This window comes from Mus musculus, chromosome 2 (genome assembly GCF_000001635.26).
Source record: "Mus musculus strain C57BL/6J chromosome 2, GRCm38.p6 C57BL/6J".
Classification (NCBI taxonomy): Eukaryota; Metazoa; Chordata; class Mammalia; order Rodentia; family Muridae; genus Mus; species Mus musculus.
In genome coordinates, this window is record NC_000068.7 from 179,908,502 (window position 1) to 179,923,690 (window position 15,189).

Sequence of the window (15,189 nt, forward strand, 5' to 3'; positions counted from 1 at the left end):
AATGGGCTGGATGCTGACGGCCCTGCACATGGTGGCCATAATTTCCCAGAGCCCTGTGACCCATTCAACCTGCTGTAGGTAAAGGACTAATGACCACAATCAGATGTTCCCCGCTCCATCACAAAATACAACCATCTTCTCACAAAATACAACCACCACAGGTCTTCTCAGCTAATCTAACTCTCGTCTCCATTTGAATTTCTAGCCCAAACTGCGGTTCTGTAAGATTTCAAGGCGCTGCTCCATCTAGGGCAGTGGCTCAACCTTCTTAAGGCTGCAACTCTTTAATACACTTATGTTGTTTGACCCCCCCCCACACACACACAACTCTTTAATACACTTATGTTGTTTGACCCCACACACACACACAACTCTTTAATACACTTATGTTGTTTGACCACACACACACACACACACACACACACCATAAAATTATTTTGTTGCTACTTCATAAGTGTAACTTTGTTGTTATAAATTGGTGTAGCTGGCCAGGCTGTGGTGGCACACGCCTTTAATCCCAGCACTTGGGAGGCAGAGGCAGGCGGATTTCTGAGTTTGAGGCCAGGCTGGTCTACAGAGTGAGTTCCAGGACAGCCAGGGCTACACAGAGAAACCTTATCTTGAAAAACAAAACAAAACAAAACAAAACAAAAAAATTGTTGTAGCTGATCTTTGTTACTTTGTGGGTTCTTCTTTTGCCTACCCTTTATCCCCTAACACTAGATAGGAGAAAAACAAGGATAAGAGGGACAGAGGAATTAGGAAAATCCCTGAATCTAATTTCTTTCCTTCTGTTTCTTCTCTGACCTTGGCTACTGTTAGGACCTAGGTGAAATGTTAAGGCCTAGGTAACTGTTACCTGGCTAGCCTGCCACCATAAGGAAACTTTTTCTAATGTGAAGACTGATTACATATTTTATTATGTTCTGTGCCCTTGGAAACCAATCACGACAGAAGTCAGAAGAACTGTTTTGTATAGTTACTCACAATAAGCTGGACCTGAACAAACCACCCAGCGGTACTTCCTGTACATGTGTATACGTTTTTATGATATAAGCTGCCCCTGGGATGGACCCCAACAAAAGAGATATAAGAAACTACTTAAAATAAGACTTCCAGTTTGAATCGTGGTCAAGTAAAGTTTAAGTTCCCAAGACCTCCCTGGGAACTGACAACCAGAGAGAGACAGGTGCCTGGGTAACTGACATCCTGTTTGGCAAGTTAAGACATGAATGTTAAGTCCCATCCTGGTAGACAAGCTAAGACATGAATTAGACAGGCAAGTCCCTGCCACAGCTGGCTACCCCAACCAATGGAAGCAGGATAAGTATACAACAAAGACGTGTTCCTAAGGAAGCCCCCTATCCCTAAGTCCTGATTGGTGAAATAACTCAGCACAGATGTTTGTGGATCTGGGGCTTAAAACCCCTGTAGGACCTTAACTGAGAGTCATGGTTGAGTTCCTGACTCTGGACCCCAGTCCTGGGACAGATGCTCAATAAACTATCCCTGTCGGCCTGAGATCAGTATTTGTGTGGTTTGTGACATAATTCCTGGACCCCAATAGTAACAAACTTCAACCAACCTTCCTAAACAACCAGCAACCACCCACCCCGCCTATGGGGCCCTAGTACTTACACACCTTCTGAAAAGTTCCCAGAATGCCGAGTGTCACAATCATAGAAATTCTCTGCAGCTGGCAAAACCACCACACATCTGCGTGAGACAAGTCAGCCACCTGCTGCGGGCAGTCCGAAGTGGCCCCACGTCCCCACACCAGGGGTTAGAACAGAATCACATGCTTATATCTCTGTTTTTTTTTTTTTTAAAGAAACCAAAATTCTAAAATTGTCACTATAAGTTATACTGTAAATGTCTGATATACCATGGTTATCTCATATATAACCCCTGTAGGGGTCTCGACCCACATACTGAGAGCCACTGACCTAGGGGTTTGGGCAGATCTTCTCAAATCTGGCCTGAGGACCTTGTGATTCAGTCACCTGAGACACAGGCCTCTGGGCATGCCTGTGGGTGGTTATCTTGATTTCACTCAGACCCCAAAGTGGGTGGCATCACTCCATGCCTGGGATCCTGGACTAAAAGGAAAGAGGGAGCTAAGCAATGGTGTGCACTCGCTCTCTGCTTCCTGACTACGATGGCCAGATGCTTCAAGTTTCAGCCATCTTGACTTGCCTGTCATGGCGGACTGCACCTTTGAATTGTGAGCCAGGATAAACCCTGTCTCCTTGAAGTTATTTCTGTCAGTTTTAACACAGCCAACAGGAAACTATTATCTTACACAGTCTTCATGACATGCATTCTCTAGCGCTCTTGTTTGGGTTACTGTTAAACGCATGTTCCAAGTTTCCTAGCCATTTGTTCGTTCATCCCTGGTGTGCAGGATTACAACTTGACTGTAGGCCTCGAGTGTGGCACGGGGCTCACATATTGCCTCAGCTGAGCATCTACAAGGTGCCTACATTTCCCCAGCCCTCAACCACGTCAAATTCAATTCTTACTTCTTCCTCTACAAATTGGTCTACGTCTTCTTTCTCATCTCATGCCTGATGGGAGCTGCCAGTGCCCTGAGACGGAGTGCTGAGAGCAGAAGTCTTGGGCCCCCATCCTTAACAAGAAACACTTAGCACATCGCCCTCTCTCCCTTGACATACAAATAGCTAAGCAGGGCCTGGGACGACTCCCGCCATGCTGTTGGGGCCAAGTTTCAAGTAGGCTTATGAATCCAACTGTGGAAGAGCCTGGGAGCGAAACCAGCAGGATCAGTCCACCTGGGCATAGGCGTGAATCTTCACTGTGGCTGTCCTGAAGGACTGGACACAGCAGGGTGACCAAAAAAGTGAAAAAGTTGACTACACTCATGGAAAGTCAGTGCCCTTCACATACATAGCCAATTGCAGGCCAGGAAGCCAAGAGACAAGTAGTGAGACCTTGGGGGAACCTTCCCCCACAAACCCACTGGCCTCCACAATATCCAGCCCCCACCCTCAAACTTCAGGTCTCATTCTTCACACTGCTCAACAACATAATCTCTGTGTGTTGAACTGTGTCCCCAACCCCAAACATGCCTGTATTTGGAGATGGGGGTCTTTGCTAAGGCAATTAGGTAAACATGATGTCGCTTGGGTATCCTTGAATGGTGTGCTGACAGAAAGAGAAGCCTTAGCACAGACAGACACATATCCAGGAGTTCAGAAGGAAGACAGAGAGGGTGCTGTTCTGTATGCCCACGGCCACCAAAGAAAGCCTGGAAGTCAACCCTTACTGCCTGGACCTCAGGCCTCTGGCCATCCTGCCAAGACATCTGTCCACAGTTTGTGTCCTTGATCTCTACAGCTGTTGATGAGGACATCAGGGATGGCAATGAGGGGGAGTCTTCAGGTAAGCCTACCTACCACCTGCAGCCCAAGCTTACAGGGGTATCTGTCTATCATACACCTCTATGCCTGCCCTCAGACAGTCTACAGGATAAGGCCTGGAATGGGAAAAGCACAGCTCTGGTGTCCTCTGGGTGAACAGAACAGAAGACTGGCCCCAACTCCAGCCCAGAAGGGGGCCTGTGCTTGGTTAACTCCTAGATTCATAAGGACCAGAGAGAGACTCAGGAATGGAAAAGCAGGCGTGACAAATACAGATAAATTTGTTTTTAATAAAGGAGTTAATTTTCTTTCAATCCTATATAAAACAATAGCAATTAAAAACTTCATTTCTGAAAGTAAAATATTTACATATTAACAAGTAACTGTGCAAAATTTACATGAAAAAATGGAAAGACAGGGATTTCCTAAAAGATAAAATGAAAGGTGTAACAGTTCTTGGGTGTCGTAAAAAATACTGATCAGCGTTCAGTTCACACGTGCGAATTGAAGTCTAACATGAGAATCCACACGGAGAAAGCCAAGTATTTACAGTCATAAAAGTACTATCAATAGACAATTTAATACAATAACCTCTGAAAATATAAAGAACCAATTAGTATATTTGTAATAAAAAAATAGGTACAAAGAAGGGGCTTTGCTCTGGACGCCTGTAAGGTTGGCCACAGCTTGCATACAGTCTCTTAGCAAAATAATTATAGTTTACATAGCCATTTTATGTTATGTGCCAAAAATTATGTACAATTACTGACAAAATACACCAACCATTTCCAACACTTGATCCACACTGAGAAACAGTCTGTTGTTGATTCTTCTCAACTCTGATTTTATTTCATCTAAGTCTTCACTCTGAGCTAAAAACACAGTGCAAGTAAAATATATTTACGCTGAAAAGGTTCTCACTTCCTAGGCTCTCACTTCCTTCCACTTCACAGCTTCCAAACTGCAGCAAATCAATTGTGTTTGTACAGGTGCTGCCCCCGGCCTGCACCCCGGCCTCTACTGCAGACCGGGACCCTGCTTGGAGCTTGTGTTCCTGGGGAGCTTCGTGTAGACGGGAGGGAAGGGACAGGACAGGGCAGGGGCGAGGTGATAAATAGTCTAAAAAGTCAGCTTGCTTCGCCAACTGACTGCTACAACAGAAAGGAAGAGATGAGGTCATCGGCTGTAGACATACACCTAGCGGGAGTCAGGGTGAGCTGAACCAAAACGCACACAGGATGAGCAACTGCTAATTATTTGCTAAGCGCTTCCATCAGTCTTTAAATATGGCTTGTTTGGCAAGAAGGCCACTCAGCCGAGGATGAGCTCGGGTCAGCTGTCCTGTGAGAGCACCCACAGGCCTTTGTGTTCTCTCTGCTGCAGACACGGTTTCTGCCGCACTGAAGAGCTGATTTATAAACAGGAGTATAAAACTGCTCCATTGTAAAGAGGTGGCTGTTTTTAAACAATATCCCATTTGCTTGTTACAAAAAGGCGTAATCTGCAAATATATAAAAACGTCCGCAAGCATCCCATCAGAAACGCCGGCTCATCCTGTTACTTAAGGAATGCTTTGTAGAGCAACAGTGAATGGCTTGTCTCACGCTCGTTTTCTAAACAAAATATGAGGTCCCTGAGGTTGACCCGCGTGATTCTTTGCCGTGTGAACTGTCTGGGGGTTCCCACGCCGGAGCCGCCTGGGACTGCTGCGCCCGGGCCTGAGCCCTGGTGGGGAGAAAGAAGAGGACATGTGCATTAGTGACCATAGAACAGTTAGGAGGGAGGAGGAGATTCAAGTATCCCAAAGACCCTGGTTTTGAGGAAACACCCTGCCAAGCTCCTTCCACAGTTCTACTACTTTAAGTCCCTATGCAGGGCAGAGGCCCCTACTCCCCACTCTGCAACAGGCTCAGGATGCCCACCACCTCCAATGTCCCCATAAGCTTGACCCTGAGTGGGAGAGAAGGTTCTGAACGCGCAGCCCCCACTTTCCATATCACACAACACAACACTACCCAAGAGGCTCAGGTGAGGGGATCAAAGACCACACTTGATGCCACACCTGGGACCGTGGCATCCCTCCTTGGCTGACAGAGGCACTAGGCCTGAACTCATGGGCAGGGCAGGCTGCTGGTCAGCTGGAGAGGCCGACTGCTCAGCGGTCAGGACGGTGATCCACGGCCAAGGGAAGGGGGCTCCCTGCTCCCCTGGCTGGGCCTTGCTGCAGACCCATTCCCTAGGTCACCACAGCTATCCAGCGAACTGAGCTCACTTCCTTCCTGCTCAGAAATAGGATGTACTAGGGCTGGCTTCTGGCCACTAAGCAGCTGATCTCCTCACTGCCTCCATCTGACCCCCGCTGGACTCAAACCACACGATCCCCATGGACAGCTCTCCTCTTCTCACAGTAGAGAACCAAGGTGTGTCCTGCTGGTTAAACTGTCCATTAGTATTCAAGTGTACAAACTGCAGTGATGTCCTGACTGTGCCTCCATAGTCGAAGCTTAGGAAACTGGAGTATCACCTTCTACTCATGAGGCACAGGGGCACAGGGGCCAGTAGATGGCAGTCATAGGAAGCTGGCAGGCAGGCCAGGTACAAGTGTGCCTACATGACCTGGCCAGTTTCTTCATGCATATGTCCAACTGAAGATAGGGTACTTTTCCTCAGATGCTGGGAGCCACCACTGTCCATCTGTGGCCCTGGTCTCCACCATCACCTTGGTAGCCATGTCCTTTTGGGTAGACAATCTCCTTGGATGTTATTGACAGCAACAGTAATGTTTCATCCTGAGATTAGAGATGCCTCTTAAAGGGCCACAGCAAAGATGTGCAGTTAGTAGGAATGAGGGAAGCTGTTGGTGTCCCAAAAGCCACCTCAAGCTGTGCTTGGTCCAGCACACACGAGCTTCCTTCGGGAGGTTCTTGGTGATATGGAAAGGAGCAGCAAGCCAATTTCTGGGAAGAAAGCCTACAGAGGAGGAGGTTTCCTGAGACCGGCAGAGTCCACAGGTCCTGGGGCTCTGGAGCAGGCTGAGGTCCAAACTCTTTCTCCATTTTCAGTAGTGAGCGAGCGTCACTCTTCTTGCACTTGCTATTCCTGATCCAAATCACTGTGGCTACAGGCCCAGGGGAGAAACTCAGGCGATGACATGATGTCCAGGCCCACTGAGGCCCGGCCTGGGCAGCGGGATGTGTGTGGCCAGTGTCCAGGCTGCATCTCAAGCCTCTACTTTTAGGTTCAACAAACAACAGCAGGGCTGGGATGGGCAGGGAACACTCAGCCACAATATTTAAGAAATGCCAAAAGTTAGAAATTGAGTCACAGGATCAACCTGGCACCCACACTTTCTGACAAGCAAGTACTGACACTAATGGGGCCCAGACAGCTTCATGTAGGCACACCAACCTGGGCCTCCAACCCAGTGGTATAGCTGTCACTACTCAACCTGAGGGGTCAGCAGTCAGGTGAGAATAAGACACAGATTCTCCATTGTGTGCTACAGGCCTCATGAGCAACAGGATGTGTGTGAGTCGGTGGTAAAGCCAAAAGTGCAGGCTGAGGCACAGCACAATGAATGCTACACTCATTCAGGGTTGGCCACAGCAAGAAGAGCCTCAGAACTACGACCAGCTGACCTGAGTAAATGGTCCTGAGAAGACTATGGCACCCAAGTGTACCCTAAACCCTCTTGGGCTATGGGAGCACACACAGGTCATCCAACCTGTGGAGTTTCAGAGGCCCCTGGGAGTCCTTAGCTGATGGTCTAGGAAGGGTCACGGATGCAGTGAATGTGTTCCTGGCTACTGGAATTGAAGCTTCTGCTCAGAGCTTGATACAGGGATCCACAGGAACAAGGCATTTGCTAGCACCCACATAAAAGCTGAAACCTTAACATGGTAACTACAGAGGACTCTTTGAGGTATTTCAAGGGTGGATATGGACACAGAAACAGACAGGCAGACAGACAGGCAGGCTGACACACTCTCTCTCTCTCTCTCTCTCTCTCTCTCTCTCTCTCTCTCTCTCTCTTTTATGCATGCACAAACACACACACACACACACACACACACACACACACACACACACACACACAGGAACACATAAGGACACAGACACGAACAAACATGGACATGGACACACACGATGGCGATACCAGGAAAATTCTCACTGGTATATGAGTCTGGGCCTCCTGGGTTATACTGCTGTGGCTACCCACCTGGCCCCATCCAAGGCTATTGAAAAAAACTAAATAAAAAAGTGAGTCTATTTCTTGTCTATCTAGCTTCATCTATTAAGGCCAGCCTGCTATACACAGGGTCTGTGTAGCTAGTTCTATGTCCTAAGGGAAGCACTGGGCTTTAGTTCCTCCCCAAGGTCACAGGGTTACAAAGTTACAGTCTGACTCTTTTCTCTACCAAGGAGTCCCACTTCAGGAATAGGCTAGAGCTCTGTACCTCAGAGTGAGTGTTTCTGGGAAAACCTCAAAGACCATGAATCTGCACCACTGTCCTAGCCAGCCATTAGGTTAGAATAGTATTGGAAAAGCAGCCGACTAGGACCAGACCTATCAATGGCTACCATCCTTACAAACGCATCTCTGCCTTCACTTCTGCGAACTGCCACACATGAGCCATGCTCACCTGCAAAACATTTGAAGAACACTAATAGACACTTAGAACTCTGCTAAGAAATGACATCAATTCTAAAAGGCTCAGCACCAGGACAGCCTGGCCACCTCTCCAGTGCAAAACTCTAATGAAACCCCTGGGAGAAAATGCCCCCATGCTTAGCCAGAGGTGTTAGAAGAGAGGATGCCACCCCTACAGTAGCATGACCACACTCTCAGCAAGGTTGCTCACAACAGGTGGAGATGGAAGGAACCTAGGACATGTACCCAAGTGGTCCAAAGACAGGCAGTGAGAAAGGAGCCTCACAGGCTGCAATGGGTCCTCAGATGGGAGAACAGAACCTTCCACACAGGAGGAATGAAGGGGAAGAAATGGGGGGGGGGGGGGTTCAGGGTCTATAAAACAAGCGTCCATAGGGTCAGTAGAGGTCCTGAGCAATCACAGCAAGATGTGGTACAACCTAGACAAGAGTTCCCAGTACTGCCAGGAGAGGGTGCCATCACCCCACAAGAAACACAACACCTAGGTGCCACATTTGGAGGTAGAGCACACCCACAGACAAGTTCCTAGTCAAGCAGAGGTAACAAAGGGCAGGCTGTGCCTATGAGCAACAGGCCCTGGATGTTCAGAGCAATGAACGCTACACTCATTCAGGGTTGGCCACAGCAAGAAGCACTGCCCTTACAGAGAGCAGAGACAGAAGAGGCCAGTGAGGACATACAAAAGGAATGCTAAGCAAGTCCAGGAAGAGAAGGAAAATCAGAAAAGAGAAGGAAAAAAGAGTGATGAGGGTCAGAAAGGAGGTCATGCAAAAAGCTATGAATTTTGTAAACTATGCAAACCAAGGCTTGCAGCACAGTGAGAGCCCAGGGCACAACAGCAGTGATTAACTTACCAAGGCAAGAGAAAGCATGGCACCTCGCCTTTAACCAACCTGCAGGTCAGGACAATGTGATCAGCCACCACTGGATGGCAGCAGCAAGAAGCACGGCTGAGTTGCTGGAGGCTGGCTTCATCTTCCCCCACACCGCTTAAGACACAGGTTCAATTAGCCTAGGGCTGAAAAGCAACATCTCCAGGAGGCCAACCTCACAGGGTCTCAAGTGAGAAGGGAAGCAGAGGTGTGAAGAGAAGACACCATTACATTAGTGAGACCAGGGACATTCACAAACTGTGTACGGATGAAAGTAACCACAACACAGACAAAGCACAACAGCCTTCACAAAGAAGCCAGGAGTGGCTGTGAGCACTGGTTACCCCAGCTCTTAGGAGGTGAAAGACTGAGTTGAAGGCCAGCCATGCAATCAAAAAACTGTAAAGAAACAGGGAATCCTGGCACACACCTTTAATCCCAGCACTCAAGAGGCAGAGGCAGGCGAATGCATCTCTGAGTTCAAGGCCAGCCTGGTCTGCATGATGACTCCCACCAGAGCTACACAGAGAAAACCTGTCTCAAAAACCAAAACAACAAGGACAACAAAAATGAAAATGAATGCAGGGCGGGTCATGGTGGCACAAGCTGGCAATCCCCAAACTTGATAAGGAGGTTTCAGTGAATTTAAGGTCATGCTTAGTCACAAAGCAAGTTCAAGTCCAGTCTGAGCTGCAGGAGCTGCTGTCTCAAACAAACAAAGTTACATGTACAGGTAAAGAAACAGAAGATGATAAAGAAACATGAATGTGTATGCACCGGTGTGTGTGCACTGCCTGTACACATGTGCATGCGAGGCTACAAGTTAATGGCTGCCTTACTTGTGTAGTGAGAATTTTGGTTTCTTTGAAAAAGACAGAAATATTATAGGAATGTTTTCATTTTAATCCCAGGTGTGGGGCTGCTTCAAACTGACCACAGCAACTATGGTTTGCCTTGTGCTCTAGTAAGGGCAGGATTTTGCCAGTTACAGATGGTTTCTACAGTTGTGGGACATTTAGAATTCTGGGAACTTTTCAGAGGGTATATAATGTCAGGGCCGCCAAGAGTTGGTTGTTGTTGTTGGGCTATTGGTTGCTGTTGATTGCTGTTGGTCAGCTTGTTAAGTAGTCGTGTGTAAAGAACAAGAACTTAGACATAAAGATGAAGATCAAACTTGCCCTAAGAAACTTAAGCCCTGATCAGCAGGAAGCAGTTTAAGGATGTTAGCCCTTTCCCCCTCTATCCTTCTGTCTCTCCTATTGAGCAATAGGGGTGGGAAAGGGGTGGAGATGGGTGGAAGAAAAAAGAACTCACTAAGTAGCTAAAGTCTGCTACATATTTGAGACAGTGTCTCTCACTCACTGACTCAACTATACTGCCTTTAGCAAGCCCTGGGTTCTATCCCCCACCTCCATCCCCCAGTGATGGGATTATGGTACACACTACAGCACCTGCATTTATGCCTCAACCAGGTGATGAGTTACAAGGACTTACACCTTACAATAATTCAGCAAGCCACAAAAATACCCAGCAGGAAAAGTTCACTCATGTCTTTTAACTCCCCTGGTATTCTTCTCAAGGTTTTACTCAGTTCTTGGCCTCACTTCTGTGTGGACTTTGCAGGCCTGCACACTTGAACAGCAGACCCAGTTGCTGCAGCTTTTTGGACAACACATTTACATAGATGCTGGCCAAAGTTTCCTTCCTATCCCACACTCAGACTTCTTACCTGCCCTGAACTGAGAGGGATGCCCTGTACCTCTAGGGTCTCCACACCAAGAGAACACTACACAGGGAGTCACTGCTGGCACTAGGGCTGGAGATGGGTCAACAGTCCTTGGCAGGGACAGCACTGCCCTGCTGAAGTCACTACTCTGAGCTGACCCAGTCTGCCTGCACACCTCCACAGCAGGACAGGGCTGACCAAGCAAAGCAGACAGCAGTTTCTATGGGGATAAAAGCGAAACCGACTAAGAGGCCTGGTGGCAACCGAGGGTTCACTGAGATTTTCACCCCAGCCTCCCCAGGATAGAGGCTCACTCTCCATCAAGACTCACGTAAAAATAGTCAAAGCCACACACAGACAGGGGTGCTGTGTTGGACTGGACTGGAAAAAAATGCCCCGTATCTGCACAGAACTGTAATAACAGAATAAACAGCAACTGGGTCCATTGAGCGGACTGAAGTGGCTGCTAAAACAAGAGTCCAGACCACATTCTTCATAGAAAAGCCACCCAGGAGCCTCATCACATCAGATCCAAGGTGCCCAGTATTCAGGTGACAGGCACTAGACAAGCACTAGATGGGAAAAGCAGTCCACGACTGAGGGAGAGCAGTGAGGGGAAACTGAGGCTGGAAGCTTCAATACATATGTCCAACGACACAGGAGAGATCCAGCCATCATAAAGTGGCAGGCAGGGAAGTCTGCCACTCACTGGATGGATGCTTGCAAAGAGCCTGTAGACCAATAATATATAGCCTATATAGTTCAATAACATAGCCTATAGACCAATGGTTCTGTAACATTCCTAATGCCGCCACCCTTTAATACAGTTCCTCATGTTGTGGAAACCCCCAGCCATAAATTATTTCACAGCTATTTCATAAACTGTAACTTTGCTACTGTTATGAATCATAATGTAAACATCTGATATGCAGGATGTCTGTCTGATATGCGACCCCCATGGGGTCTGGACTCTCAACTGAAATCTATGTTTGTAAGTGGGAACTGCACTGGAGCTCTACAGCCAACAGGAGCTGGCATGACTCCAGTCTGGCCAAGGAACATGACCCAGTATGACGAGCAGAGAGGAAAACAGTGATGCAAATGAACATGGGCCACAGCCCAGCCCAGTGCGTGTGCGACTGGAAACCACAGCACAGTCTAGTGCATGTGACTATGTGCCATACCACAGTCTAGTGCCTGTGTAACTGGAGACCAAGAGGAAGAGAGATGGGAACAGAACACACCTAAAGAAAAAAATGGCCCATGTGTTGCAAATGCTTTAAGGCACAGACCCACATGTGAGTCTAAACAGCTCAGCAAATGGAAGAAGCAGGCTGACCACCCAGAGACTGAACCCAAGACACAGAAAACCTCATAAAGAAAGGCCTGAAGTGTCAGCAGTCAGACCAGATGTACTACATACAAAGGCAAGGACAGAAAAAGTGACAACATGCACCAACACCCTAGAAACTCAGTGCAGAGTGCACAGGCAAGAATAAGCATGCCCAGTGCAGGCACACAGATGCCAGCCCCGCCAGCCTCCAAGCCAAGGGACAGTGATGCACAGCCCAGCATCCTCAGCAGCAACAGTGAAGACAGCTGAGCAGTAGATACACAGGCCTGCAGTGCTCTTCTAAATGCAAATGACAACTAACGGCTTAAAGCTAAAGTAACCATTAGGGTAGCATATATGACACTCAAGACTTTTGGGCCACGAAACAGGTGGCTACTTCTCTGGGTCACACACCCTGCAGGTTGCCTCACACTTCCCCACTAGAGCTGATCCTGAATTCCACCCCATGCTTTTCCGAGTCGGGCTGAACCCCAGCATGATCATGTGAGCCTGTGTTTTAGCTCTTTATACGCATAAAAAGGTGACTTGAAAATCAAGTGTCCAACGCAAGACCACACCTCTATGGAAGGCCAGGAGCTCCCCTAGCTCTTAAGGAAGGCGCTTTCCCACCCGCTCCGGACCTCAGCCTCCTCATGTTCTGCTGTACCTCTGCTCCTGATCCTGGCCCAGTGCAGTCCACTTTCCTCTTTTTCCTGGGCCCGATCGCTGCCAGTGCAGTGAGGTTGGCATCTCGTTGTCGCATCTGTGCCAGCTCCTGCTGCTGCATCTTCATGTTGGGAAGGAAACAGAACTATCATTGCTTTGAGAGTTCTTACTGCAAATGTAGCAATCAACAGCTACCAAGAACTTTCTCAAGTTTCCTAAATTACAACTTCTTTTTTTAAATAAGATTTTTTTAAAAATTTTATTTATATGAGTACACTGTAGCTGTCTTCAGATACACCAGAAGAGGGCACCAGATCCCATTACAGATGGTTGTGAGCCACCATGTTGTTGCTAGGAATTGAACCAGGATCTCTAGAAGAGCAGTCAGTGCTCTTAACCACTGAGTCATCTCTCCAGCCCAAGTTACAATTTCTTTAAAGTTGAGGCTCTTAAACTAAGGACATGTCTGTGACCCAAAATAATTACAAAACTTTTAAAACAGAAGCTTACCTTAAAGTGCTCAAAAGATTAGAAGGGGTTTAGAAGCCTAACCTCACAGAAGTAAGTGACAGGTCCTCTCCAACCAAATGCACACAGCACAGAGAGAGAGAGCCTGGGCTGCCTGGCCGCCCAAGAGCATGAATAAGCAATGGATGTGAACCTTCAGTGACTCCAGGTTTCTTAACTACTCTCTCTTTGTGGGCACCGAGCATGAACATGAGCTGCAAGGGCCGTGAGGAGTCCAAACAGAGAAACTCACCTCTTTTGCTTTCTGCTTCAACCTTAATTGCTCTGGGTCTTCTTGTCTGGATCGAGACTGTTTTTGAAAGAAGGAGAGAGGGAAGAGTCATGCCTTCCTTCCATGCGCATCACTGACCCACAGCGCCATGTCCAATCTACAGCAGTACCTAGCCAGGAGACAGTGCCTGCTAATTCTATAAAGGTTTCTATCCAAACAACAACAACAAAAAAGTCTTCACTGCCACCCAGATGCAGTAAGAGCCTTAGGCATATGGCTACCAGTTTTGTCATATGCCTCTGACTCAGTGTAGACTGAGAAAGAAAGCCTGGACAGAGCTTCCAGACATACTGGGCTCAGCGGCTGAGGGTGGCATTCAACTGTCACTTTCCTACTGCACAAAAATCTTGACATTGGGATTAACATCTCTAGATGACTCTGATCATACACAAAGTTCCCACACTCAGCTCTGAGTGCTTTGACTGAAGGGCAATGTGAACCACAGGGAAGGGAAGAGGTCAGAATCTTAAAGAAGCCCACACCACCAAGCATAGTGTTACACACCTTTAATCCCAACACTCAGAAGGCAGAGGCAGGAAGATCTCTGTAAGTTCAAGGCCAGCCTGGTCTACATAGCGAGTTCCAGGACAGCCAAAGCTACATAATAAGTAAGACCTTATTTCAAAAATAAAACTTTTTTAAATTAATTAACTAACAACATGAGAGAGCCACATCTCTTTTTTTGTTGCTGTTGTTGGGTTTTTTTGTTTGTTTGTTTTTGGAGACAGGGTTTCTCTGTATAGCCCTGGCTGTCCTGGAACTCACCCTGCCTCTGCCTCCCAAGTGCTGGGATTAAAGGCGTGCGCCACCACTGCCGGACTGCCACATCTCTTATATCAAATCTCAAACTGGAGTGCATCCTCCGGCAGCTGAAGTACCCCACCTATCCAGCTCCACTCACAATACCCTCCCTCCAGAGTATGAGCACAACAAGCCAGTGTGCCTGGTAAGAAGCTAGGAGGGGCAGACTGCAAGCTGAGCCTGAGCTGGAGACAGTAACTTGCCTTCGCTGCCCGCATTAAGATCTCCCTCTCCTGCTCATCTTTCCTCTGCTTTTCAATCTGATCCAGTTGTTCAAAGAATTTGAGCTGAGCCCGGACATCACTCGCTTGCTCGTATCTGTCGTCGTCCTACCAAAAAAAAAAAAAAAAAAAAAAAGTCAGTAAAAACACTGTCTACCACAAATTTGGAACTTCAACAAACTATGAGCGTGCCTCGCACAGCTGGACAGTGTGTACACAGCTCCATGGTGGTAGCAGCTGCTCACACCTCACCACTCCAGTCATGGCCTCACAAGGACAGCAAGTCTCATCCAGTTACCAGGAAATCCATAAAAGGTTTCCATTTGATACACTTTGGCATTTTTAAGAGATATTTAAGTCCTTCTGTGTAGAAATGTTTGTTTGTTCTTCTCTGCGTAGCCCTGGCTGTCCTGGAACTCGATTTATAGATGGCAAGGCTGTGCTTGAACTCAAAGAGATCCATTTCCCTCTGCCTCCCAAGTACTAGGAATAAAGGTATACACTACCAATTCCAACTTTAGAAGTGTTTTAAAGCTGACAATTCACAGTGAGCTGCTCTAAAGAATCAGACACAGACTCCTTCATCTGTGCAATTGCTCAAGACATATTCTGGTCGAAAACCCTCTCTCTCTCTCTCTCTCTCTCTCTCTCTCTCACACACACACACACACACACACACACACACACACACACACACACACACACACACCCCACATGGC

The 15,189-nt window shown here is 47.6% G+C and overlaps 1 protein-coding gene across 2 annotated transcripts in view; it reads right to left on the minus strand.

Annotated features, from left to right (window-relative positions):
• Positions 1-3,644: 3,644 nt before the first annotated feature.
• The window catches only part of Taf4 (TATA-box binding protein associated factor 4), a 64,501-nt gene continuing 52,956 nt past the window's right edge, over positions 3,645-15,189 (minus strand). The window contains exons 12-15 of one of the 2 annotated variants that reach the window (NM_001081092.1): positions 14,453-14,578; positions 13,410-13,466; positions 12,651-12,770; positions 3,645-5,105 (exon numbers count right to left, since the gene is read on the minus strand). In NM_001081092.1, the coding sequence (NP_001074561.1) occupies positions 4,938-5,105; positions 12,651-12,770; positions 13,410-13,466; positions 14,453-14,578 (471 nt within the window). In that variant the 3' untranslated portion in view covers positions 3,645-4,937. The remainder of the gene's footprint in view (positions 5,106-12,650; positions 12,771-13,409; positions 13,467-14,452; positions 14,579-15,189) is intronic. The other variant, XM_006500588.1, reaches the window with a different exon arrangement.